General features: G+C 41.7%; 2 protein-coding genes across 2 annotated transcripts; both read left to right on the forward strand.

The window, feature by feature from the left end:
* Window positions 1-316: 316 nt before the first annotated feature.
* MYCBP (MYC binding protein) lies at window positions 317-9213 on the forward strand. Its single transcript, XM_047083317.1, has 5 exons — window positions 317-406; window positions 602-674; window positions 5290-5338; window positions 5583-5712; window positions 6953-9213. Exons 1-5 carry the CDS (start codon window positions 323-325, stop codon window positions 6995-6997), a joined length of 381 nt encoding a protein of 126 aa, XP_046939273.1. The 5' UTR covers window positions 317-322; the 3' UTR covers window positions 6998-9213.
* A 2148-nt stretch (window positions 9214-11361) lies between these two features.
* On the forward strand, window positions 11362-26136 carry RRAGC (Ras related GTP binding C). Its single transcript, XM_047084494.1, has 7 exons — window positions 11362-11664; window positions 13418-13621; window positions 14612-14811; window positions 17357-17471; window positions 18466-18608; window positions 20304-20452; window positions 24602-26136. The coding sequence occupies exons 1-7, from the start codon at window positions 11428-11430 to the stop codon at window positions 24751-24753; spliced, it is 1200 nt and encodes a 399-aa protein (XP_046940450.1). The 5' UTR covers window positions 11362-11427; the 3' UTR covers window positions 24754-26136.
* The last annotated feature ends 224 nt before the right edge of the window (window positions 26137-26360 follow it).

A 26360-nucleotide genomic window follows, 5' to 3' on the forward strand; every position in this document is an offset into this window, starting at 1 on the left:
GAGATCCCACCCAGCTACAGTCCCAGCGCTCCCGGACTCCGCAGGCCGCGCCCCTGGGCGCCACGCCCATCCTTGGCCCCACCTGGACACCCTCCCCGAGTTACCAAACCCTCGCCTCTCACTAGGCAACCGAATTGCCGCGAGGACCGGAAGAGGAAGGAGAGGTGTTGAGCCGGGAGCGGAGAGGCGGGCGTACGCAGCCTCCCTCGGCTTAGCTCACTATGGGGCATCCAGAGCGTCCTGGTCGCCATGAAAACAGGCCACACCCCCGCGAGCTCACACCGTGGTTCGCAAGTGCGCAGGCGCGCGCGGCCTTCCGCGCATGAGCAGTGCTGCTCAGAGCCCGCCAGCCACGGTCTCGGGCGCCAGCTACGCCGCTGCCGCTGTCACTATGGCCCATTACAAAGTGAGGGGGGCGCGGCGTGGCTGGGGGCGTGCGGGCGGTAGCCAGCCGCTGGTCGGCTCCGGGTGGGAATGGGGGTGCGCGCGCAGGTTTTGGGGGCCTGCGGCAGCGAGGCGGAGGCGGGGTTGCCGGACTCCCAGCGCCTTCTTCCTGCTCTGGCCCCTGGGCTTCGGCTACTGACCCGCCGTGTCTCCTCAGGCCGCCGACTCGAAGCGGGAGCAGTTCCGGAGGTACTTGGAGAAGTCGGGGGTGCTGGACACGCTGACCAAGGGTGAGCATGGGCTAGGAGAGGGTTCCTCGTGTCCACGTCGTGCTCCTCGGCGCTGCGTCCCTGTCGGGCCAAGGCGTGGGAAAGGAGGGAGAACAGGTGGGACCTGTCTGGGGTCCAGCAAGGTGGGCCTCGGGGTCCAGTAGGGACTGGCGCACGTCTGGCTGCTGGCTGTCGGACGCCGCTCGAGTGGGATAGCCTTGCTCACGCTACCACCCTCCGGGCGGGGAGTGAAACTCCTGCAGCTGTTGCAAAGTCCCTCCAACTTCCGTTGCTTTGCCTCGAGTGGCCGCAGCGAGTATGTTTGATAAAGACCTTGAGATCCTAACTCCTCCCTCCTTACAGTTTTTGCGGACCCCAAATTACGAAAAGAAGCATTTTCCTTCGAAAAAGGGGCAAGTGGGAAAATTAACCAGATTTCAAAGCTGTCTATGAAATAACTAAATGAACTCAGTCCCCAAAGTAGGCGATTCATAGTAAATTTGGCTGTGGTTTTTCAACCCCGGTTTCGTAGGCTATACCAATTCCTACTTTGTGCAGATTTCGTAAGTAGGATTACAGTTTAAAGAGCTTGAGGACACATAAAAATGGTTATATTGTTTTCACTTTTTAAAATAGAAGCTATTACACTGTATCTGTTTCTGGGAGGGGGGTTCAAGACCTAAGATGAGTAAGGAGCTTGAAACTAGAGAGTTCCAAGAGGTGGTTGGGGGTACTACTTATTTCATTAGCTCAGCAATAACGTGAATGCCTGCTATGCATCATTCAACTCATTGGCTAGAACTTGCAAGGGTGTAGAACAGAAGAGCTGTCAGGGATAACGACGTGGGTCCACACGAGAGGTGTCTGGGAAAGAAAGAATTTGGTAACTGCTCTTTGGCCAGAAGCAAAGGTTAGGAGACAATTCTGGGAGAATAACAACTTTGGGTCTTAGCAGAAGGCAGGGCTTTTAATTCCCATGCATGGGCTGGTAATTTTGAATTGCTGCCTACGTTAGATTCAGGTACCAGTTTCCCTATCTCGTTGCAATTACACTTCAGCAAACATACAGGAGTACCTATGAAAGTGCTATGCTCTGTCCTCTCTTGAAGTGTCACAAATGCTTGAAATTTCATTGACCCCCCCCTTTAAAAAATTCTGTGGGTTCATTTCTTTCATTTATTTAACCATTTTATTCAAGTCTCTGTTCTAGACACTGGGGATACAGCAGTGGAAAAAAATGTCCCTGCTCTAAATGAGCTTATATTCTAGTTGGGGGAGACCTAATAAATAAATACATAGTGCCAGCCAGTGTCAAGTATTATGAATAAGAAACATAGCAAAGGAGGGGCGCTTGGCTGGCTCAGTTGGTTGAGTATCCGACTCTTGATTATGGCTCAAGTTGTGATCCCAGGGTTGTGGGATCGTGCCCTGTGTTGGGCTCTATGCTGAGTGTGAAGCCTGCTTGATTCCCACCCCCCACCCCCCGGTTCCTGCCTGTATTCTCTCTCTAAACAAAACACCAAACCAACCAACCAACCAACCAACCAACCAACCAACCAGCAAAGAGGATAAAGAGCTATGGATGTGCCATTTCATAAGAGGTGGTGGTTACTTCTCTCTCAAGAAGTAACATTTGAGTAGAGACCTGAATGAAATGTGATGTTAAGAGTTCCAGGAAGTTCAAGGAGGCCGGACTGGCTAGACAGAGTAAAAGAATGTGAAAAGGTAGAGAAGTGACCTTGGCAGGAGGTAACTGAAGATGTACAGCCTTGTGCCATACATGGATCTTCCTTCATGAGACTGGAAACCACTGAAGGCTTCTTTTCCCTTGCTCACATCCACTGGCATCTAACTCCTCAACCACTGCAGATTTCCAGTCTCCTAAATAATGCCAGACAACATAGTACCTACTGATGTGACGTATTTAAAATCTGATGTTTTTCAGCTTCAAACATATGTACTTTACACATATTTAATTTAGAATTTTTATCCGGCTTATTTCCAAGAGGATCTGAAATTGCTTCTAACATTAAAACACTATATGGCTAAAGATAAAGATAAGTCATTTGGAAAAAGAGGCATTTGAGCTATTTTGAGTACCATTTCAACCTCTAAAAATCCCGGCTGCTAAGGCAAAAAAGGGAAACGCGGGGTATGGCATGCTTCTTGTCTGATTAAAAGGAAGTATATTTCATCTATAGAAAAGCACAGGAAACTTGCTATTTACATTATGTTCTGTAATTATCAACCTTGTAGTACCACTGACCAATTTAGAAGCTGAAAGAAACGGGGTGGGGAACAAGAGGTAGAAAAGGTAAGAGTATTCATGTCTTAAAAGTTAGTTGGCACAGATCGGTGGAAATCAGTGGAAGAAAAAAACAAGTTTGAGTATGTTATTTAAAGAAAAACACTTAGGGGCGCCTGGGTGGCGCAGTCGGTTAAGCGTCTGACTTCAGCCAGGTCACGATCTCGCGGTCCGTGAGTTCAAGCCCCGTGTCGGGCTCTGGGCTGATGGCTCAGAGCCTGGAGCCTGTTTCCGATTCTGTGTCTCCCTCTCTCTCTGCCCCTCCCCCGTTCATGCTCTGTCTCTCTCTGTCCCCAAAATAAATAAACGTTGAAAAAAAATTAAAAAAAAAATAAAGAAAAACACTGAGAAACGGGAACCCTCTTGCACTGTTGGTGGGAATGCAAACTGGTACAGCCACTCTGGAAAACAGTGTGGAGATTCCTCAAAAAATTAAAAATAGACCTACCCTATGACCCAGCAATAGCACTGCTAGGAATTTACCCAAGGGATACAGGAGTACTGATGCATAGGGGCACTTGTACCCCAATGTTTATAGCAGCACTCTCAACAATAGCCAAATTATGGAAAGAGCCTAAATGTCCATCAACTGATGAATGGATAAAAAAAATGTGGTTTATATACATAATGGAGTACTACGTGGCAATGAGAAAGAATGAAATATGGCCCTTTGTAGCAACACGGATGGAACTGGAGAGTGTTATGCTAAGTGAAATAAGCCATACAGAGAAAGACAGATACCATATGGTTTCACTCTTATGTGGATCCTGAGAAACTTAACAGAAACCCATGGGGGAGGGGAAGGAAAAAAAAAAAAGAGGTTAGAGTGGGAGAGAGCCAAAGCATAAGAGACTCTTAAAAACTGAGAACAAACTGAGGGTTGATGGGGGTTGGGAGGGAGGGGAGGGTGGGTGATGGGTATTGAGGAGGGCACCTTTTGGGATGAGCACTGGGTGTTGTATGGAAACCAATTTGACAATAAACTTCATATATTGAAAAAAAAGAAAAAGAGAAACACTGAAAGGAGGGGGGAGGAGAAGGTGGTGGTGATGTAGACATACCGACTTCTCAAAAAATAGTGTTGTAAGTACACTTAGAAGAGTAACTATCAGAACTCAGTGCTGGTTGTTAAGTCATTGCCATTTGATTTTTTCTGTCTATATTTTGATGAGTTATTAGAGCTAAAAAACTAAAAAGGAAGAGTGTTGTCTTACAACAGTTTCTTAACTTGGGGTCTAGAGATGCACATTTTTTTGTGTGTAGTTACATTTTTTTGGCTTTTGTCACTTTTCAGAGGGTTCTTTGCACACAAAAAAACCTTAACCACTGGTTTAGAGAGATTTATATCTGAGCAGTAAATCCTAGGAGGAATTTATTCAGTAGAAGATGAACAAGTCAGTGCTGATGTAAGCTTTTGGCTATGAACTGAAGTACGTATTTTAATGTTGATTTAAGCATGTTGATTACTGGTGAAGTTTTTGGTTGGTGGTTATTTAGCATGTTGTGTATGAAACTATCCTTGAAGCATATTTTCAATTCAAAGCTTCTTCCAGTAATTATCATAGCCCTGTTGATTCTCTCCAAAAATTTTCTCAAATTTATCTTTGTTTTCACCCCTCCATCACTCTAGTGCAGGTTACTATCTTTTTCAGCTGAATTACCACATCTGCCTCTTAAACTGCTCCTCCTGCCTTTATCCTTGTCCCACCCTGGATCTTCCACACAGCAGTCAAGAGTGATCCTGTCACTCTCCTGCTTAAAACTGTTTAATTATATGCCTGTTGTTCTTAGGATCAAAGTCCAACTGAACTTGCAGGATCTTCCCTGGTCGGCCTCCTGACCACCTTGCCAGCTTCCTTTCCTGCCACATTGTTCACAGCTCCATCTAGCCATACTTGAATTTTCAGTTCCTCAATATGTGTTCTCTTGCTCTCCCCACCCCCTCACCTTCCCATTTTATCTGAAACCCTCATAGCCCAGGTCTCTGGTCTTACTTCCCCTTGTTAGGATGCCTTCCTTGGTGCCCTAGGCTGAGTTAGGTGTTTTTCCAATGTGCTCCCATAATCCATCATCCTGTATTGACACTTGATGCTTCTTCTTTTTTTTTTTTTTTTTTTTTTTTTTTGGTTTAGTCCTTTGCTTATCTTCTGCACTAGAGTATAAATTTGTTGAGAACAGGGAGGTTATCTGCTGTGTGTGCCATGGCATGGCAGTCCTACCAATGTGCTTGGCGTATAATAGGCACTTAATACTTACTGGGCTGTGGAATATAATTTCAGTCATTCAAATTTAAGACTTTAATTATTGCTTTTTCTGCTTTTTGATTTGCAGTATTGGTAGCCTTATATGAAGAACCAGAGAAACCTAATAGTGCTTTGGAGTATCCTTTTCATCTTTCAAGTCAGAAAAAGGACTTATTTTTGGAACTCTTATTTTTTCACGTAGATACTATTTAAAATATTTTTGACGATTGAAAAAGTTACTTTCTGTTAAGTTTTGCGATGATGATCTCTGGGTAAATGCTGGTGGTAAGATGCGGTGACTGTGATCAGAGACATTGATACTACTCTGAGCTATTTCATTAGTTTCATTCAGCTCAAGTAAATTCTTAACTTTGATATTAGTTTTTTAAAGCATCACTTAGGAGCTGCTACCCCAGAAAATCCAGAAATAGAGCTGCTTCGCCTAGAATTGGCAGAAATGAAAGAGAAATATGAAGCTATTGTAGAAGAAAATAAAAAACTGAAAACAAAGGTAAATGTTTTAAAAGAATTCATGTTAAAAATAATTTCACCTTTAATGATTATAAGATCAGAACCTCACTAAAATGGATAGTAGGGGAGGGAGGAGGAGAAATAATCTCAATTAACTGCAAGGCTGAACTGATGCCCTATCGAGAAAACCACAGACAGACTGTAAATAGGACAAGCAAAGTGTAGTCAAGAAGAGGTTCTTGGGAACCTGCATCAAGAAAAACTTGAGAACATTGGTTAATGCTGCTTATGAGTAAATGGAAATTTTGGGGAATCATAAGCAGTTGATGTAAGTAGGTCAGTGTAGGGTCACTGCTTTGTGAAAGGCACCTCTTACAGTTGTGTAGTGTGCAATGTGCACAGTCGTATTGTGGTGGCTCTGTAATGTGTTAATTTGTTTGCACTGAGTTTTGTCTATTGCTCAAGTTTTTTCTTTGTTTAAATTCCTGTGAGAATCTTCATAAACTTCAAATTAGTCATCTCTGAGCCTTTGAGGTTTTACCACATTCTGAATCACATAACTTATTTTACATTAGGCAGTTCTCATAATGTGATTTATCTTCTCAACAACCTTGCGAAATAAGTGAGATAGGGACACAGACCATTTTGTAGGTGAGGGAACTAAAGCACAGCGAAGTCTCTCTTCTCGCATCTGACAGCTAATTCGAATAATCTCAATCTCAGCCTAGTGTTCTTGCAGAGAACCAGTTTAGCATAATAGAAAATGCAGTACCTTAAATTATTCAAGATTCCACAGCACAAATACCAGTTAACTTCTTGGTTAAGTTAGACCTTTTAAGTCAGACATGAGCTGCTTTTCATTGACTAGCTAGATTAATATATGTTACATTATTCTTTTTTTTTTTGCTTTTTGAGAGAAAGCTCAGTAAAACTTTGGTAAAGACGAAGAAAGTACCTTATCAGAAGGCACAACATCTTTGGGAAGATACAGATAGGTTGTTGCCTATCAAGTATTTGAGCAGTGCGGTATGAACTGGAATTCAGTTTTGGGTTCCCAGTAATTTTAAAGGTTTATACGAAAAAGAGTTTTCCTCAGACCTGATTGCATTAAATCTTAAAGTGTATTAATTTTAAGTGGCTTAAAGAGAGTAGAATATTCTTATAAAGTTACTGATTCAGTAATTAAGTTGAATATAATAGTTAACTTGTTTTGTTATTATGAAGTTTTTTACCCAATTTAGAATAAGATTCACCTAAACTCCTCTGTCTTTGCCCTATAGCTTGCTCAGTATGAACCACCTCAGGAGGAGAAGCGTGCTGAATAGGAATCTTCTCAATTGAAAAGACACTGACAAAATGGTTTTGTATGACTTGAATAGTTTGTATAGTATATAATCTTTTCTGAACAGATGCTATAGAACTCTTTTAATATGTTGAATTCACCTACCACACTTTAACTGTTATAAACACGTATACTTAGAATCACCAATAAAAACTCAATATAACTTTCTTTGGGTCTTAAAAGCAGGAGAATCCAAAGTGAATCCTGAAAAAAAAATCTAAACACAGCCATCTAATTCATTACCTTAAAAGACATTCTGTTTATTAGTCTGACTAGGAATGATGGTACTGGTGGTATTTTAGCCAAGGAAGTTCAGCATGGAGCTGTTCCTTGGTTTAGTTCAGGATATGAGCACAGGTACCTTCATTCTTTAAAATGAAGCCGACACTGTTGTTTATATCCTCTGTAGGCAGCTGGAAAGATGTGTGTGACAGAAGATGCTTTTGCACGGGTTCCCATGAATCTTCTGCTCTTGTTTATATAACGTGGAACAAATAACTCTTCTTTGCCACCACTCTGCCTTAGATAACTGTGTGTGTGCCAGTGTGAACTCTGACACCACGTGTCCTTCTATGCAATCATGCCCTACCTGATAACGTTGCCTTGCTTTGCTCTGTGCTTCAGTGGGTCCTAGCTGCACATTGGCCTGTGTTGTTTTTCGATTTGCCATACTAGCAGTTATCCTGACTGTAATTTATAATAACTTAAAGCAGGATCACACTGTTCCCCTGCCTTACTTGTTGCTTAGCTGAGCACAGAACAGAGGCAATCTAAAATTCTGGGTTCATGCACAAGCTGGGATAAGAAGGGGAATGAGCCATATATCGTGGAAAATTATAGTTTGCGGGTATAATTATACAGTGCTTTTTCCCCCTCAAAGTATTTTTCTAGCCTTGAATTCATTTTATCTTCATTATCCCTGTGAAGTAGGTAGGGCAAGTATGAGGGGAGGTTGGGTGCTGAATTTTTAGGCCAAAGACTGATATTAATACAAATTATTTACTAACTGTAGAACCTTGGGCACATCAGTCAACTGCTCTGAGATTCACTTTCCTCATATGTTAAATGAGAATAGTATCTGTGCTGCCTACCTCACAGGGTTGTTGTGAGGGTCAAATGGAATGTATGTGAAGATCTGTAAATGGTAAAGCACTATATTCTTGTTTGTTAGTCTTTTTCCTTTCTTTTAGAAGACCTACAATCAGGTGTTTCATTTTATTGGTCACTTATTTTCCTTATTGCTGACTGACATTATTAAGAATCCTGTTTCATATATTCTAACCCTATTGTTAGAGAACTCGTCTTTACGCTTTGGTCAAAACACACGTAGAAAACAAAGCGAACCGATGACAGCTGATTTAACTAGCAAGAGCGTCAGCACTTGCTGGAAACTGTGACCAGGCTAATTGTAAGGGCATTTTAATCAGTCATGTTGGCAAGAATGTGGCAATGGTCTGTCTCTTTTAGTCACAAGTTCGTTTTTGGAGGGGGGCCAGACACTACTGGAAGAACATTCACTGGAATTGGTTTATCTTTTACCAATTTGAGGGCCTCCTACATGCTCAGCAGTGGGCTGAGTGCTGGGTATTATAAAGATAAATGACTTGAAATTAGTTATAAGACATATACATAAGCAATTACAATGTGGGATAGGAAGTGCTGAGAATCATAATAATAAAACATGGCCCCATGGGGATTTTGGAAGGGAGGGAGACTTGGCTTCTTTAAGCAACTGGTATGACAGCCCCTTTGTGGAATACAGACAAGCAGGATTTTTTTTTTTTTTTTCTGGCAGCCAACCCTCATTTGCTTTTTTTCCCATGGGACTAGTATTAATATTTATGTAACTCAGGTTACTGTCTCTTGTACTATCCTTTTGGACAGAATGGCAACCTGTGGGTTGGTTAACTGCACTTTTACGGAGGGCGGGGGGGGGAGCTGACCTGCTTCAACTGCTGTACCAGTCAGTGCTATTTAAGAACTCAGAGTCAGCCTGGCCTCTGGAGATCTTCTTCATCATTTCTATCAAGGATCTGGATGAAGAGACTATACAAGAAGTTGCTCAGTGGAGTAGAAAAAGGATCTCATCCATTCAGTTCCTGCTGTACTTTAGCTGCCTTGTCCATACAATGTAGATTTCATATCTTGCCTACCTCACAGGGTTGTTGTAAGGTTCAAATTAAATATAATGGATGAAAAGTGCCTTGTAAATTGTAAAAGACTACACATGGGTTGCATGGTGTAATACCAAATCTGTAAATGCCACAAAGTTGGCTGGTTAGTGGACTATATTGAAACAAACTTGAAAAGAACAACTTGGAGTACCCAAAATTCTGGGCCTGCACCAACAAGCTGAAATGTCAAGTCTTATGTTTACGTTAAAAAAAAAAATGCAGTAATACAAGTCTAGGCACTAGGATTGCTGACAAAATACTAGTTCCAGTGATTATCAGTATGAGCCACATATACTCTAGATACATATATTAAAAAAATCCATTCTGTAAAGCATAATAGAAGTATTGTCCAGATGCTAAACAGTCATCCTGACGGCTGTATTGGTCATTTTGCATTGTGGGTGCCAGACATTTGGTAGATGTTGACAAGCTCACATGCATGTAAAAGACAGCGATCAATAGAGAGAGGGCTTTTGAAAATATAAGGTTGTGCTGCCCAGTATGGGAGCCGCTAGCCACATCTGGCAATTAAAGTTAAAAAAAAAAAAATTCAGTTCCTCACAGTAGCAACATTTCGAATGCTCAGGCCACACTGGCTTCTACATCGTTGCAGAACATTTCTATCCTCACAGAAAGTTCTATCGGACATCACCATAGAAGCGATGGTCGAAAGAACAGATTACGTTTTATGTGGGACAGAGAAGATTTAGTGGATAATGAAGACTGCAATCTAATATTTGAAGGGCTGTCATGAAAAAGATGAAGACTACTCCTGTGATCCATTTTAAGCTCCAAGGAGTGTGATTTTTGGTCTGAATAGGAGACTTTCAGACAAAATCCTACCTCAGTGGAAGCGGCTGCCTTTTGAGATAGTGAGCTCTCCTCCCTTGGAACTATTGAGGTGCATGTTGCATTATCAACAGCCACAGGTGTCATAGGGTGGATTCTCTTTAGGCGAGAGATTGGACTAGATGACTTCTAAGGATGTGTCTGTCCTACCTTCCACTTACAGATTCAGACGTAGCCAAGTCCCAGGCTTACAAGAACATGCTTTCCTTTCACAATCTAGAAGTTCGTTTCTTTGGAAATTCAGTGCCACCACCACCACCTCCATTTTAAGAGGATCTTGGTTCGTCAAATTTCCAATTCTAACTCCTGACAAGGATGAAAAATCCTCTAGCTATCTCAAACGTATTTGGTGAAAGCATTGGCTTTAATTTGCTTTCATTATTCATTCCTTTGGTTTGTGAACTGAAGGTCATAGAAGATGCAATGTTCTATTGGGGGCGGGGGTAAATTACATGAAAAGTAGACTGACTAGGTGGGAAGGAGGGAAAATTGAGTCCTATTGAGTTTAAAGTGGTGGTGGTATCCACTGTCTGTTTTGCTGAAGGAGGATAAGCAGTTCTAGCTTGGCTGCATTTGCTCTCCTCTCAGGGTCCCGCTACCTGCTAGAAGGAACTGCATCACACCCATGGCTCTGCCTTTGGTTGAGGCTTTACCCTCACTCAGACTGGCTCCTCCTCCCTACCTACCAGATCCATCCATCTAGACCTGCTGAGACACCACCTCCTTACAGACTTTCTCACCCTCCCAACTCCCGAACATTGTTATCTTCACCTTTGACCTTTCCATTTCATACCTCGTACCGAAGCTACTTACGCAGAGATCCGATCTCTATCAATCTTCGAGCAACTTGAGGGCGGGCAGGGTCCGAGTCGGTTTCAGTTTTGTGTCCCTTGTCCCCCCAGGGCATCGCGGGCATCAATAAATACTGGTCGGGCGAGTACCATTGTAGGAGCACAACTAGTTCTTCCCCCAAATGCCCAGAGAGCATCTCCCGTTGCGATGGCCTCCAGAGCTCCTAAGAAGGCAGGGGAGCGGCGAGGAGTACCGCGCGTGGCTGGGCAGGACCGGGGTGCTCGCTAGGGCGGAGGGCAGAGGGCTCGGCCGGCCGGGCCACCCTCCTCGTGACTCCTCCTCCCCCCTCCACGGCTCCAAGTCAGGTGATTCCGGGCACGTGACGGGCACCACCTACCCTGCTGCTCCCGAGTGGCAGCTCGGGCGGCCAATGAGGGGCTGGGTCTCGGCGCGGAGCCTATGAGAGCCGGGTTCCAGGGGGCGGGCCGCGCGGCGGTGGCGGCTGCCGGGGGCGGCGGCGGCGGCGGACTGGGGAGGCGGCGGCCTGGCTTGGCCTGGCCTGGCCTGTCAGGGCGCGGGCGGCGGCGGCTCCAGCACCATGTCCCTGCAGTACGGGGCGGAGGAGACGCCCCTGGCCGGCAGTTACGGCGCGGCGGATTCGTTCCCGAAGGACTTCGGCTACGGCGTGGAGGAGGAGGAAGAGGAGGCGGCAGCCGCGGCCGGTGGGGTTGGGGCGGGGGCCGGCGGAGGCTGTGGCCCGGGGGGCGCTGACAGCTCCAAGCCGAGGATTCTGCTCATGGGACTCCGGCGCAGCGGCAAGTCCTCCATCCAGAAGGTGAGTGGGGCCGCGCCGGGTCCCCCAGGCCCTCTCTCCCCCTCCCGGGGGCTCGGGTGGCCGCCGGGCGGGGGTGGGGGGCCCCGAGGAGGGCGGCGGCCGGGCTGGCCGGTAGGGCTACCCCACCGCGCGTTTTCTTGTCTTCTGGGGAGCGGGGCCAGAGGCACGGCCCGCGGAGGACCCCGACCTGGGAGTCCACGCCCAAGTCAGCTGAGGCCGAGCGGGTCCCCGAAAGCGAGACTGGCTGTAGGGAGGCAGGTGCCACCACCCGGGACCTCCGCCCCCTGGGACCCAGCCCCTGAGTGCTTTTCCGAAACTGGGACGTACACTCTGGTCCCAACTTGGAGAACTTGTCCGACTCCCTCCCCTACCCGGTTTTTGTGTATTCCTCTCACTTCAGGTGGCCTGAGTTTGCAGGGCTTCCCAGGTGAGCCCCAGGGAGCAGCGTCTGGAAGAGCTGTGACTAAGTCACTGGCCATTTTAATGCTTGCTCTTCTTACTACTATGAAGGAGAATTTAACTTTCCTGGGGCTCGGGGGCTGTTATTCCCCCAATTTTAGTGCTGGTGGCCAGGCGAGTGTAGTTACTCGTGAAGTCCTCCCGTATGTGTGCCGTTACAAAAATCTTCTGAGACCTCGAGAGTATTTGCAGACCTAGGTCAGCCCATTTGCTTTCACTTCGGGTCTGCCAGGAACAGATGGAGGGCTAGACCCTTCTTAGTAAGGGGGAAATTGAGGCAAGATTGACCACCTCCCCTAGCCACCCCCCCCCCACAACACACAAGTGAGCTGGTATTAAAACGCCAGATACCCTGTCTGTTGCCCTTTCCAGTCTGTTGCAAAGGTCTGTCCACAATAAATCTGTGATATTTTGTAAACGTGATGGCTTTAAAAAGTAGCCTTCTTCCGAAATTACTGGATTACTGTGTTGTGTTTACTTCCCAATTTACTGGATTGCTGGGTTTTATTTATCATCTCACTTATTGTAGCAGAATTTGAGTGCATTTATGGTAGGGCTTTAGCAAACTGCATTTCATTTTTCTCAGTTGTTACTCATTGACTAGACCTTGGGAGTAACCACCTATTTTCCTTTTCTAGAAAGTGACAGGGACAAATTAGCTCTATGTTAGAATTGTATGGATTGTGATTATCCTGATTCTCAATCATTACCTTTACTATTTCTTCTTTCATGGGAGCTGTTTTACCTTGTCACCTCCCCTCCCCCCATGTATCACTATTTCCCCCCATATATCACTTTCTACTTAGTATAATTACTGTCTGTTTTATTTCTTCCACAAGACTGCAAACTCAGTGAAGACAGAGTCTAGTCAGTTACGTTTCTAATGATTTCCCAGAGCCTGATATAGGCATCCCAGTAAGTTTTCAATGAACAAAATTCTTAAACTTTAGCTGTAAGTTTTTGTAATCTTAAAGCAGATTTTGGCAGAATTAATAAGTTTAACAGAAAACAAAATTAACACGAGAGACATGGCTACAACTAGGATTGAATATGGCACAGAGAAAATAGCAGAAAAGTTTAGCTCCAAAATAGGCCTGATGGAAAGTAATTTGGTGTCTTCTCATCTCTCAGAAGCCAAAGGGTAGTGAGTACCGATGGATACACCATTCACTTTTTTATCTCTTTAAACATTTTTGCTGTAGGATCACATTTTTTATATGTGAATTCAGAGTGGAACTTTGACCTTGAAATACAAAGTTGAATAGTTATAAAATTATCTTCTTTCTTCTAACAGGTGGTGTTTCATAAAATGTCACCCAACGAGACCCTCTTTTTGGAAAGTACCAACAAGATCTATAAAGATGACATTTCCAATAGCTCCTTTGTGAATTTCCAGATCTGGGATTTTCCTGGGCAAATGGACTTTTTTGACCCAACTTTTGACTACGAGATGATCTTCAGGGGAACCGGAGCGTTGATATATGTCATTGATGCACAGGTAGTTAGGAATAATGATGTTTACTTCTTTTTTCTGCTGTCAAAAGATGTAGAAACAAAGGAAAGTTGTTTATCTTCTTTTATCATGTGCTTCTTGCTGCTTATTTCTTTGCCTGTAGAAGTCTTTGCGGTCCGAGAGATGCAGCCACAGAGGTGTGTTGGGAGCAGGCATGCCATTGTGCGAGTGCAGAATAAGAGATGACTAGGAGATAGTGGCTTATTTATTATCTTTGAGTTCCAGTTAATGAGCAGGTTTCCACTTTTATTTGCTAGTAGTGGATATTGCTGTACTTCATTAACTATTATAATAGTGATGCCACTTGCTGGAAAAATCTCCTCTTTGCCCTTAATATAAGGAGGACGAGGAGAACTGAGTAAATATTAAAGTGACCGGTTTCCTTGGCTGTCCAAATTGGGTTTAGCTCAACAAGCATTTATTGAGGGCCTAGCATGTGAAAGGCACTGAGAAGGATGGGACATGTCCCTGTCCTTAAGAAGCTTACTTTATATAAGCTTAAACATCAGTCGGGAATGCTTTCTGAGTGACAGGCTCTGTAATGGATGCTTCCACATACCTGGTCCAGTTTAATTTATTCTTCACGATACCGTGAGATAGGTATGGTAAGGCCAATTTTTATGAAGAAAACTCAGATCACAAGTTTAAGCAACCTGCTTAAAGTCACACATCTAATAAATGGCAGAGCTGGGATTACTTTTAAAAAATTCTCTTGGGAAGACATGTCCATTTCCTTATATTACCAATATTTAAAAATTGCAAGCTTTAACTTGGTAATTACATTTTTTATCTGGAGAGATTAAAGATTTAGAGAGATTAAAGTATGTTAGTGTATTTGAATGTTTTGAGTATTTGTGAATAATTAGGATAATATATTTTCTATGGTTGGGGAAAGAGGTGGTTTGAGGCTTTCTTAACTCGTTACTGACTTTTACAAGATTTCTTTTTAAAAAAATATTTTGTTCTGACTTACAGGATGACTACATGGAGGCTTTAACAAGACTTCACATTACTGTTTCTAAAGCCTACAAAGTTAACCCAGACATGAATTTTGAGGTTTTTATTCACAAAGTTGATGGTCTGTCTGATGATCACAAAATAGAAACACAGAGGGACATTCATCAAAGGGCCAATGATGACCTTGCAGATGCTGGGCTAGAAAAACTCCACCTTAGGTAACAACATGTGTGTTTGATATGAGAGCCCTGAAAAATGTGTAAATGTATTCCCATCTCTGTCATTACAAACACGTAGTTTTCTGTTACTGGTATATCCTTCCCAAAGCTGTAATGTTCTTGATCTCTTCTATGTCAAATTCAGTTTTGGGAGCCTGATGTTATTGAGAAGTTACTTTCCCGGTTTTTTGCATTTTCCTGGAGATTGAAGTCATGTTAAGTGTTTTCGTTGGTGCTTGTAGAAATTCATCTCAAGAGACTGGGATCAGCCTGTTTCCTCATGGCATAAATCTGCTTTGGGACTTCCCTCTCTTGGTTTGATCTTTTTTTTTTTTTCTTTCTTTTTGCCTTCATTCAAAGACTCTCTTGTCACATTTGTTGTAGAACTCTGTAGCTTGATTCTTCACAGTATGTATGTATGTATATATATATATATATATTTTTTTTTTTTTCCTTCCCTTGTAGGAAGGGTCTTTTAAAGAGGATATGGTTTCAAATCTGGACTCTAATGTATCTTTTGTATGTTTTTAAAACCAGTTTATGCTTTTATGAATCTCTAAAGCTTGGGTTAGGTGAGTTTAGTCTATAAATCTGTTTAGGGCTCCTGTTAAGTTTAAAGAACTGATTCATAGTTAAATGTAATTAAAAATTATTACTTAAAAAAACACCTACTAGATAGGATTGATGGTTTATGTGCTTGTCTTCTGAAAGTATATGAGGAATATTCTGTATTTTGTAATTTTTTGGTGGCATAGGTAGATACGAGTGATAAAAAGTACCCAAGAAAATGTTCTCTTGATGATGTAAAAGCTTAAAGAGGAAGTGGGGAGACACACGTGTAGCTATTTCCTTATCCCTGGTCTGTTACAGTGACTTCCTTATAGGCTCAAGCCAGTCCCCATCCCTATCCCTAATATTCCCTAGGGTCTCAGGCTCCAAGGTCTTTCAGTTATTTTTCTAGGAGGTCCTGTAGAAAAAAAACCTCATTGGTCTATAGTTTGCCTGGATTAAAATTTTAAAATATTTATTAGTAAGTCACACTTAAAAAAATATTCAACATTTGTAAGAGAAAATGAAAATGCATCCCTATTAAATTCCTCAATCTTACTTGTTGGGAATCTACTATTAACAGTGGATTTTAGGCCGTGATTGTCCTGTGTTCCCTAGTGCCCATGGGAATTCTAATCTTTACACTACTTCTGTGTCCCTTTCTGGGGCAGCCCACCCCATTGGTACATGCCATCCCTTTCTCTAGTTCCTTATAGGGCCTTAGGCCTTGTTAACCTCTGTAGAATTTTGCATCTAGCTTTTGTTAATTACTAGCATACCTGCAGATTAGGCTTCATTTGATTTCCAGTTACTAGAAACTCAGCTTACTAAATGCCCTGCGTGTCTCAGGTTCTCCATGTCCCCATCTACCTCCAGGTGTCACAGACCTTGCAGGATCTTCTCACATTGCTAACCTTCTTGCCTACAGGAAACAATAAAATACTCTTTTGTCCTTAGTGCCTTTAGGGGCTCATCTTGGTCTCTCTCTTTCATTGCTCTAACATCTAAAGGCAAGCCCCATCTTGCATAGGGTTAGGGTCCTAGGTCAGCTCCTTGAAAGTATTTTTAAGTTACCCGTAAAGTGTGAAATCCACAGTTCTGTGTTTCTGACTTTAATATAAGCTTGTAAATAAATAGAACAACTGTGTAATGAAAAGTATACTTCCTGACCTAAAAAGCAGGTGAAATTGTATTGTTTAAAATGTTAAAAAGCGTCTCTTTCTCACATGTGTTTTGTTAAATCTATAGATATTACTTCTCCGCTGTATGTCCTTTTAGGCTACCAGATTCCTGTTCCATTCTCAATAGGGCCCTAGCTCCTATCTTTCTAAATATGTTATTTATATAAATTCTAAGCATCAATTGTGTTCATTTGTGTATTGAACAAATATTTATGAGCACTGTTGAGGGCATTGGGGTTGTAGCTATGAGCAAGACTGTCAAACCTCTGTCCTCATGAAGCCCGCATCCTGATGAATAAGACAGCTCAAAAGTACTTACAAATAAGTGTATAGTGTAATTTTAGGTACTTAGCAGTGCTATGAAGAAAATTAAATTAGGTGAAAGCGGTGCTGTTTTAGGTGGGGGGGGGGGGTGTCAGGAAAGAGCTTTCTGAGGAGATGACATTTTAGTAGAGACATGAATTACATTCTTATTTAATAAATGTCACCCTTCTCTGTCATCTCTTTTGGTTTTTATCTTGGTTTTTGTCAGTTATTAGCTTAAGAAATCAAGCTGTTTGGATCAGGTTGCAAAGAATTAGGTGAATATTCAGGTTTCTGCATCTGGAAATGCTTTTCTGGGTACTAGGGAATTGCCCTCTGTGTAAATGCAGTAACGGGATGGATGGTTACAAGCCAAGTGGGGAAGCTGCATTTGTGTAAAAAGGCTTTGTCTCAACTTCCTGAAATGAAATGATAAGAAACTTAAAATTTTATATTTTATGATAATTGTCACTTTATTTTCCAAAATAATCAAACTGTGTTGTGTTTTTCAGCTTTTATTTGACTAGTATCTATGACCATTCAATATTTGAAGCCTTTAGTAAGGTGGTGCAGAAACTCATCCCACAACTGCCGACTTTGGAAAACCTATTAAATATCTTTATATCAGTAAGTGAGCTAATTCACTACAGTCTCTGATTCCATTTTCTTGAATATATTTGTGTTATCAACGTCTCCAAAAACTGGCTTGAATTAGTCTGAATCAGGCCGAAATACTAATGACACACTTAACATGTAAAATAAATCATAAGAACATTAAAAAATGGCTTGAGTTATTTTCTGAGCACTTTAGTGCTCACCCTTTTGGTCTTAAAATGGACTAATGAAAAATTTCTTCATGATTTCTTAATTAATAAAAAATCTTCATGAAAAAAATCATAATATCTGTTTCCTGCGTGAGGAGTAGTAACTGGAAAAGACTGGGTTTTGGGAATTTGACGCCTGCTTAATCTCTGCTTTATTGGAGGTCACATTGAAAAATTGATCTTTTCCTTTCCTTGCTAACTGTAATCTTAGTATCATATTTCACCTTTCTTATTTTGAGGATTCAGCTTGATAAAACAGGATATTCCTTCAATAAATTTAACATTCAACCTTTATATTTCCCAGACATTACTTTGAAGGACTCAGCATGTAGTGATCCCCAGTTCTTTTGGGCTTTGGGGTATGTTAGATATTGACATAATATTAATTCTTTTATGTTTTGCTAATTGCCACGGAAAGCCTTTCTGGTAGCAAGGTCATTCAAATCAGAGATTGATTATTGTAACAAGAAAGGATTATTGAAAATGTAGGATGGCTTGATTTTTGGAGGTTTTTTTTTTTGTTAATTTTTTTGGTGGCGTCTTAGCAAATGATCCATTTAAGTAAAGGAGGAAGAAGAAACAGATTTAGTGCAATCAAGTTAGTAAATCAGAGCAGAGAAATAATTCCACTTTTATTCCTTGGATAACAGAAGTGTCTCTGAACCAAATACCTTTTGATTTTTTGGTATGGGGTTGTACATTTAAAAATGTCCTTGTGTGTTAGTCATTCAGGATATTAGGTAAATTACAAATTTTGATTCTTAAAACTGACACTTGCCCAATTTTGTTTTTCCAAGAATTCAGGTATTGAAAAAGCTTTTCTCTTCGATGTTGTCAGCAAAATCTACATTGCAACAGACAGTTCACCTGTGGATATGCAATCTTATGAACTTTGCTGTGACATGATTGATGTTGTAATTGATGTATCTTGTATATATGGGTAAGTTACGTACATATTTTTGCAAGATCTCAGACAGATGGAAAACTACCTGTTCAGTTTGTCAGAGGGATTAATTTCTGAGGCTTCTAGCAGGTACTGTGTGGAGTGGAATTGTTCTGACCATAGTTCTTCAACTTGGAACGTGATTTCTCTGTAGATGGACTGCTATGTCTTACTCCTTCAGAGAGGATGGATAAGAGCAGTCGAAAAGGTGTGCTAATGCCAGACTTCATTATCACTGAAAGTTTCTGCCATTATTTGGGGGCTTTGCACTGTGTCTTCTCCCTTAGGGTCTTAGCTAGATCAAAAAAGTAGATTTATTTATTAAAAACATATGGAATAACAGACTAAGTCCTGGTTCCTAATTTAACTTCAGGCTTTGTGGGAATGAGGGATCCTTAATCTTTCATAGAGCTCAGAAACAGGAAATCAGAATTTTGGATGTCAGAAGGACTCTCAAATAGAACAATTTGACCCACACATCTACGTTTCCAAAATAAATGTCTAAAAAAGTGTGTGACTTTATAGAATAGTCCAGAGGATGAGTGAAAACTCTGGAGAATTACTGTTATTTCAAAAGCCAACAGCCTCTGTTGCTTATAATAGCCCTGATCCCCCTTACGTATTAACATCAGCACTCTCAAGGCACTTTCTGACGCTCTGACATTACCTTTGTTTTCTGGTACCTGTGTCCTTTATCTGTTCCTCTCTCCACCTGATCTGAACTCTTTTTTCATTGCTCTGTTCCTGCCCTTCACCTTGGTCTCTCAGCCTGATTTGTCCGCGTCTTTCTCCAGCTGCCTCTGAGGAGGAGAATGCATTTCTCTTACCTGTTCTTTACCTGTCTTCTATTTCTATTTTCCACTGTTGTGCTTACAGGGTCTCCTTTGTTCTTTTTTTCCCCCATAGTAAAAATGTGATTTTTGTTTATTATATTATTCAGGAAAGTTACTTGTTCCCATTCCTAATTTTAAAAATGGACAAATAGAACATTTGCTTTTTCTTTAAAATAAAATTTCATAACCCCTTTTTTTATAATTTAAAAATCAAATTTAGTTGCAAAATTTTTTTTTCAGTGTAAAGTACATTGTAAAATACATTATACATCATAAGGCATGTTATAAAAGAGAAAATCTCCATTATCATTCTTCATACAATCCATGCACGCACTTTGGTATGTTTTATTATTATATTTGCTTCCTACTTGACTCTTGATTTACATCTTTTGAAGGATAACTACCTATAATTCTGACAATTCTGGTAAAATAAAATAGGTTTCAGACCTGAAGGCTCGCTTCGTAAGCGAGGATTAGGATTCCATGGTGCCTTTGACAGACTCTATTCATTTTAGTTTTTATGCTTCCTCCTTTTTCCCCGATGGCAGCCCTCTTATGTTGGGGCCTTTTTTATTTGCATGCAGTCAGTGCAGATGAGTTATGACTGACGAAGATTTGAAACCTGTTGAACTCCATGTATCCTAGGTAAACAAGGTGATGGTGTGAACACATGGAATACTGCATCCTAGTCTGAGAACCATATTTCTTAAATGAGAACCTCTGTTCCAGCATATTTAAGCCAGTAATTTTTCTCAAAAGACACTTGGGAAACTGGGTAGAAAGACTCGTCATTGTGCAAATTAAATGTGACAGAACACCTCGCTGGGAAACCTGTAATGAATATTTTCTTTTAAAACAGGTTAAAGGAAGATGGAAGTGGAAGTGCTTATGACAAAGAATCTATGGCAATTATCAAGCTGAATAATACAACTGTCCTTTATTTAAAGGAAGTGACTAAATTTTTGGCACTGGTCTGCATTCTTAGGGAAGAAAGTTTTGAACGAAAAGGTAATGGCATTTTAAAAGGTTGTTTTTATTGGAAGTTCTTTGTCCTCATTTGTTAGGCTCTTGAAATAAGGGAAAATAATATTGCAGTGTTAGAGGATTATCAGCTCAAACTGCTCTTGTCCCTTCCTTTCCATGTATAGTCCAGACTTTATCCTTCTTTTGATCTTTGATGTTGAATCAAGTGTTTAATTCCAGCCTTTCTTATTTGGGGTCCTTTTAATACATGTCCAAGTGCTTGTTGTTTGGCTTCCACCCGAGTCTGTGCACCGAGGTTTCTTTGGCAGGTTCCCAGGTCCCTTCCTGCTACGCACAGTGGCCTTTCTTCATTCTGTAGCCTCTTCAGCCTTCGGAAGCATATGGCCCTGCCAGTCCCTCCTTTCTGTAAGTTTTCCTCTCTGTGTGCTTCCCTAACGCTGAGCTCTCCAGGTTATTTTATGTATTTGTTTCTCTGACCACCTCTCAAGTTTCTTCCGGCCATTTTTCTCAGCCTGAGCATTCTTCAGAGCCAAGTCTTTCTGCTCGCTTCTTCACTTACTCTCCTGGCCAGCGCGCCCAAGCCGTGGCTTCAGTTAATTTTCTCTATGTAGTTGATTGAGATATTCACATCTCCAGCTCTGACTTGGGCCCATATTCCAGTTCCACGTTTGGAGCTGTCAGTAAGACATTTTCACTTCATTTGACTATTATTGTACGTGGTGTCAAAACTGATGAATACTTTCACTTCTGTTTCATGACCCTCTTGGCTACCTACTTTTGTTACTAGTTATGACGGTTTTTGGTGTCCAAGCTCAGATATCTTGTAGTCAGGTAACTGTGTGGTGGCATTGCTGAAGGGACCCTTGCACATCATTTCACAGAAGGTATTCTGTGTTCTCTTTTTTCTATTTTCCTGTACTGTTGACATTGAATTTTCACCCAATCTTACTATTTGTTTCTTGGGTTTCCTTTCTGTTTCTACTGTCAGTGACTCCAATCCAGGCTTGTGGTGCTGCAGTAAAGTCCTGTTTGAGGTTATGCACTTGGCATGTGTTTTCAGAGCTTTGGTATGTGTTGTCTTTTATTCCAAAGGCAGACTAGCTTTCAGAAAATGACTTTCATCATGTTGTTTGAGTTCTCATGGATCTATAATAGCTCTGCTGTTCACTGTAACAAGTCCCTGCTCCTTCTGCATTTTTAGTAGTAATTTAGTGTTGAATGAATGAATATCATTTCACTAATGTTACTAAACCACATCAGATACACAAAATTTTGGGGTAAAACAAAAACGTGTGTATTCACCGTTGAGCTTCAGAACTAAAACATGGTAGAGACATACTTGTCTTTTATGTATTTCTCGCTTGAAGTCTCCTTGGCACTATGTTGAATGTAGTATTTAGTTTTCCTATGTATGGTTTATTCTTTACTTTGTATCTTCCTTAACATAGAGCTTCATATTGTGTATCTTTGTGTAAATGATGTAAAAACGTAAATGGTCTTCAGCAACTTGCTTGTTCTTTTCACTCAAGATCTTTTTTGAGATTTATTTGTATCGATAACATGTATGTTCAGTTCATTCATTTTCTCTCCACACCATACTATATGGATTGAATATACCACAATTTATTTTCTTTTTGCTGGACATTTATTTTTAAAATCACATACAGTTTTGCAATACGCAGATGTGACAAATGACCACATTTGCCTTTGCACGTGTGGAGAATTTCTTTTAGGATGTATTTAGTAGTGGAGTTTATAGAGATGTGTTCATACAACCTCAGTTTTATTAAACATTGCCTTCCGAAGTAGCTTTACTAGTTTCACCCCTGGCAGTACTGTGTGGGTGGGAGTTCTTGTCACTTCATGTCCTTGATAATGCCTGTCAATCTGGTAGGTGTGAAATGGTATCTTATTTGGTTCTAATTTTTACCTTAATTACTAGTTAGGGCAGACATTTTCTTCGTGGCAAGTAGCTTTTATGCCAGTTCTTATAAGTTCTTCGTTTTTCTCCATTGTCATCTTAAAAAACAAAACCAAACAAAAAACAGCCAAACTTGGAAAAAAGGGGGTGCCTGACTGGCTCAGTCAGAAGAGCGTGTGACTCTTGATCTTGGGGTCATGAGTTGGAGCCCACATTGGGTGTAGAGATTACTTAAATAAAACTTCAAAAAAAAAGTTAAAAAACAACCACTTTTTGGTTATGGAAACTCAAATATATACAGAAGTAGAATAACACAGTGAATGTCCATGTGCCCATCTTCCTGCTTCCTGCTTTTCTGTTTATCCTACCAGCCAAATCATTATTATTTTTTACTCTTTTGTTGTGGAAACTGTCAAAAAAGTAGTGAAGATAACATAATGAACCCCTTTTATTTATCCCCCAGATTGGATGATTATCAAAATCATAGCCAATTGTACTTCATTTCTGTACTTCTTTCCCTACTGGATAATTTTGGAACAAACCTCTGGCTTGATCAAATAATTTTGTCTATACAGATTTCAGCAGGTGTCTCTAAGAGACAGTGTCCTTTTAAGAACCTAACAGTAACATTAATAGACATTAAAAAAAAATGAACGGTGGTTTCATAATATCACCAGATCTCTGGCTAGTGTTCAAGTCTCCCTGATTGTCAGTTTTTTACCATTTTCACAGAAGTCCATTTTAATGTAATTGAACTTATCAAAAACTTTTATAGTTTTTTTTTTTTTTTTTCCCTGAGTCTGAAAGACCTCCCAGATTTGGCTGTAATCTCCTTATTCATACTTGATTCCAGCTGCTTCCCAGTGAGAATTCTCTGTCCCTGTCTGCAGTCATGCCAGTGTCTTCCACCTGTGCTGTCTTCTCACTGCCAGCTCCCTGCTGGTTTTTTGGTGATATTGCCCCTCTTTCCTGCTTAATTAAGTCTTGCCTGTACCCCCAAAGTTCTGCCTCCTCCCTGAGGCTTTTTCATTGGCTGCTTTTGCCCTGCACTGGGCTCTCCCTCCTTTAGACTTCTTTGACATTTATAGTCATTTTGACACCATATCGTGTGTGTGTGTGTGTTAAGCAGTTTGTTTATTTTGAGAGAGGGTTGGGGAGGTACTGAGAGAGAAGTAGTAAATGTAGCGAGAGAGGGAATCCCAAGCAGGCTCTGCGTGGTCAGCACAAAGCCCGCTGCGGGGCTTGAACCCACAAACCATGAGATCGTGACCTGAGACGAAATCAAGAGTTGGACCCTCAACCAGCTGAGTCACCCAGGCGCCCCTGACACTGTGTTGTTTTGATTGGTTTCTTGTGTGGTTGTCTGTATGTCACACTGTCCTCAAGGGCATTGATGCTTCTTCTGACCTCTGTTCTTCTCACTGGCTCCTATTCTCAGCTCAAGGTCACCTCATGGTCCAGAATGGCTCCTGGAACTCTGTATTCCACACAATAAGGAGGAACAGGGCTGGGGAAAGAATGCATCCTTTTCCTTCTAAGGAGATTTCACAGAGGTCCCACATGCTTCCACTTATCTCAGTGGCCAGAATTGGTCATGTGGCCGTACATAACTACAGGGAAGGCTGGGAAATGTAATGTTTTAGCTGAGCACCACTGTGCTCATCCAAAATTGGGTTTCTTTTACTAAGGAAGAATGGATTTTTGGTAGGTAACTGGCCATTTCTGTCACAAAAAGAACTGTTTGACCAAAATCTTGTTTGGAAACCATTCAGGAAACAGATGTAGAAGGCGCTGCCTTGCTGAGGAGCGGGTGGAGGCTGCCTGAGGCTCTGCCTGACGGGCCTCTCTGGTGCCTCCCAGACCCCAGGCCTCTCCCGAGCAGGGTGCCGGGTTGCTGTGCCGAGCCGTCCCCTTCAGCCCTTCGTTGGCCACCTGAGAGACTTGTAAAAGGCAAAGCCTGATAATTTGAAAAATGTGTTACTTTCACTTTAGATTTTATTGTAAGCTTTCTTAGCACATTTACCTTCCTGGTTGTTTTATTTATTGACCTGCTTTATTCCCAGGCCCCAAAGGTAACGAGTGTTAACAGTTTGGGCACATGCTTTAGCATAGAAAATTCCTCATAAAATTCCCATGCTTTTTTTTTTTTTTTTTTTACATAACAATTATTTTCTTTTGTCGCTAAATATTTCCTAATGGATAATTTCACCATTGACGTTCAGGGGGCCTGATCTTCTTTTTCTCTCTTGCAGGTTTAATAGACTACAACTTCCACTGTTTCCGAAAAGCTATTCATGAGGTTTTTGAGGTGGGTGTGACTTCTCACAGGAGCTGTGGTCACCAGACCAGTGCCCCCAGCCTGAAAGCATTGGCACACAATGGCACGCCGCGAAATGCCATCTAGCCTGAATTCCAGCTGTCGGGGCTCTGTGCCAGCTTACTCTTCACTCCAGGGTCAGATGCCACGTGCTACAGGACATGGGAGTTGCCGCTTGTGGGAATCCTGGCGCCTGTCCCACTAGAGACGAGGGGTCGAGTTTCTCATTTGGATGAAAACCCCTTCAACCAGTGGTGTGCAGCTGAAGCTACTATTTCTTTTTTTTAAAAATGGCAAGAAAGAATTCTAAAGACCCCAGAACTCAAGTGTGTCATTCTCCTCTTTGGGGTCCTGTGTTAAGTAGTTGGGATATTTTGGACCTGGAGATAACACCACTTACCCATCCTTACCGGAGAATGTTGCTGTCAATTACCAGTTGGAAATAATAGAAAGAACTGAATTTTTATATGCTTCACTTAGGTTTTCATTTGAGTAGTCTCTAAAAATCCTGCCTTGCTTAAGTTCTAACACTGCCTCTCAGATTTCAAGTTTGGACGTTGCACACCTAAGACCTTTTAAATGCATTTGCTTGCTAACTCAGAAGACATATGGTCTGACCGCAGCAAAGGACATTCCTGTACTTGTTACCGAAGAAATGAGAAGGTTTTATGCTGCATCAGTTCTAGAGCAAGGCTCCACAGTGGCTGCTGCATTAGTTCTCTGGGGAGTGTTGAGGAAGAAACTTTAAGACAGAAGACAGATCTGCACCTGTGTTTTGGGTACCAGATACCTGGGTTCTTTCTCCTCCATTAGATAAGTGATCATGGTCGGTGTAACAATGGGAATTGAACAAATTTGTTTTCCCCACAAGCTCCTCCCAGGGGAGAAATTTCATCATGTCGTTGAAATACTTAGCTCACTTTTCTTTAAACTTGGTACCAGCCGCTACACACCTTTTGTTCTAAGCTGTTTAGATTCTTTAAGAATTGCTGTTTTGTTAACCATGAATGACCCTAAGGCACTGGTGGGCCGTCCACTGGGAGTCGGAGAGAGCACATGGCGCCACAACATGTGTCATTAAACATGCTTTGTCTCCAGTATTCTGACACCAAGTGTCAACTGTGGTACTTTCTTCACTTAGGATATTAATTCGTAATTGTTTCTTTTTGTTGATGGTTGATACCCTGTCCGTTGATTTAAAGTTACACATTATTTTTACTCGACATGCCCAGTAGTCCTGTATCCAAAGCCACTGGACCACTTGAGTACATAAGTGCCACTGTTTAATGAAATATGTATATTCAGGTCTGTAAACCTAACAGTGTGACTTGAAGTGCTTCCTGCAGATGATTCTGACTGTTGAGTATTTACATGGACCATGGCGATATCCAAAAGAAAACGCTTTTATATTTATAGATTATTTCACTGAAGTATATAAAATGGGTATCAATAAATGTATTTACTCCAAAACCTGTTTTTTATTTTGCCTCAGCCACGAAGAGGGTGGGGTGATGGAGCGTTGGGTTGTCTCATTTTACCCATTTCTTTTGCTGCCACGTATGGTTGACATGCCATATGTTTTCGGATTTCAAGCTCTGTCCTGATGCAGGAATTTCATACCTGTGTCCAGACCTGTCTCCTGGCCCCTTTCTGCTTAGGGTGGGGAAGTCTAGGCCTCCGTGAACGTGGTATTT

Source organism: Lynx rufus, unplaced genomic scaffold (genome assembly GCF_022079265.1).
Source record: "Lynx rufus isolate CCGP_SWC_20201006 ecotype Redwood Valley unplaced genomic scaffold, mLynRuf1.p SCAF_2, whole genome shotgun sequence".
NCBI lineage: Eukaryota > Metazoa > Chordata > Mammalia > Carnivora > Felidae > Lynx > Lynx rufus.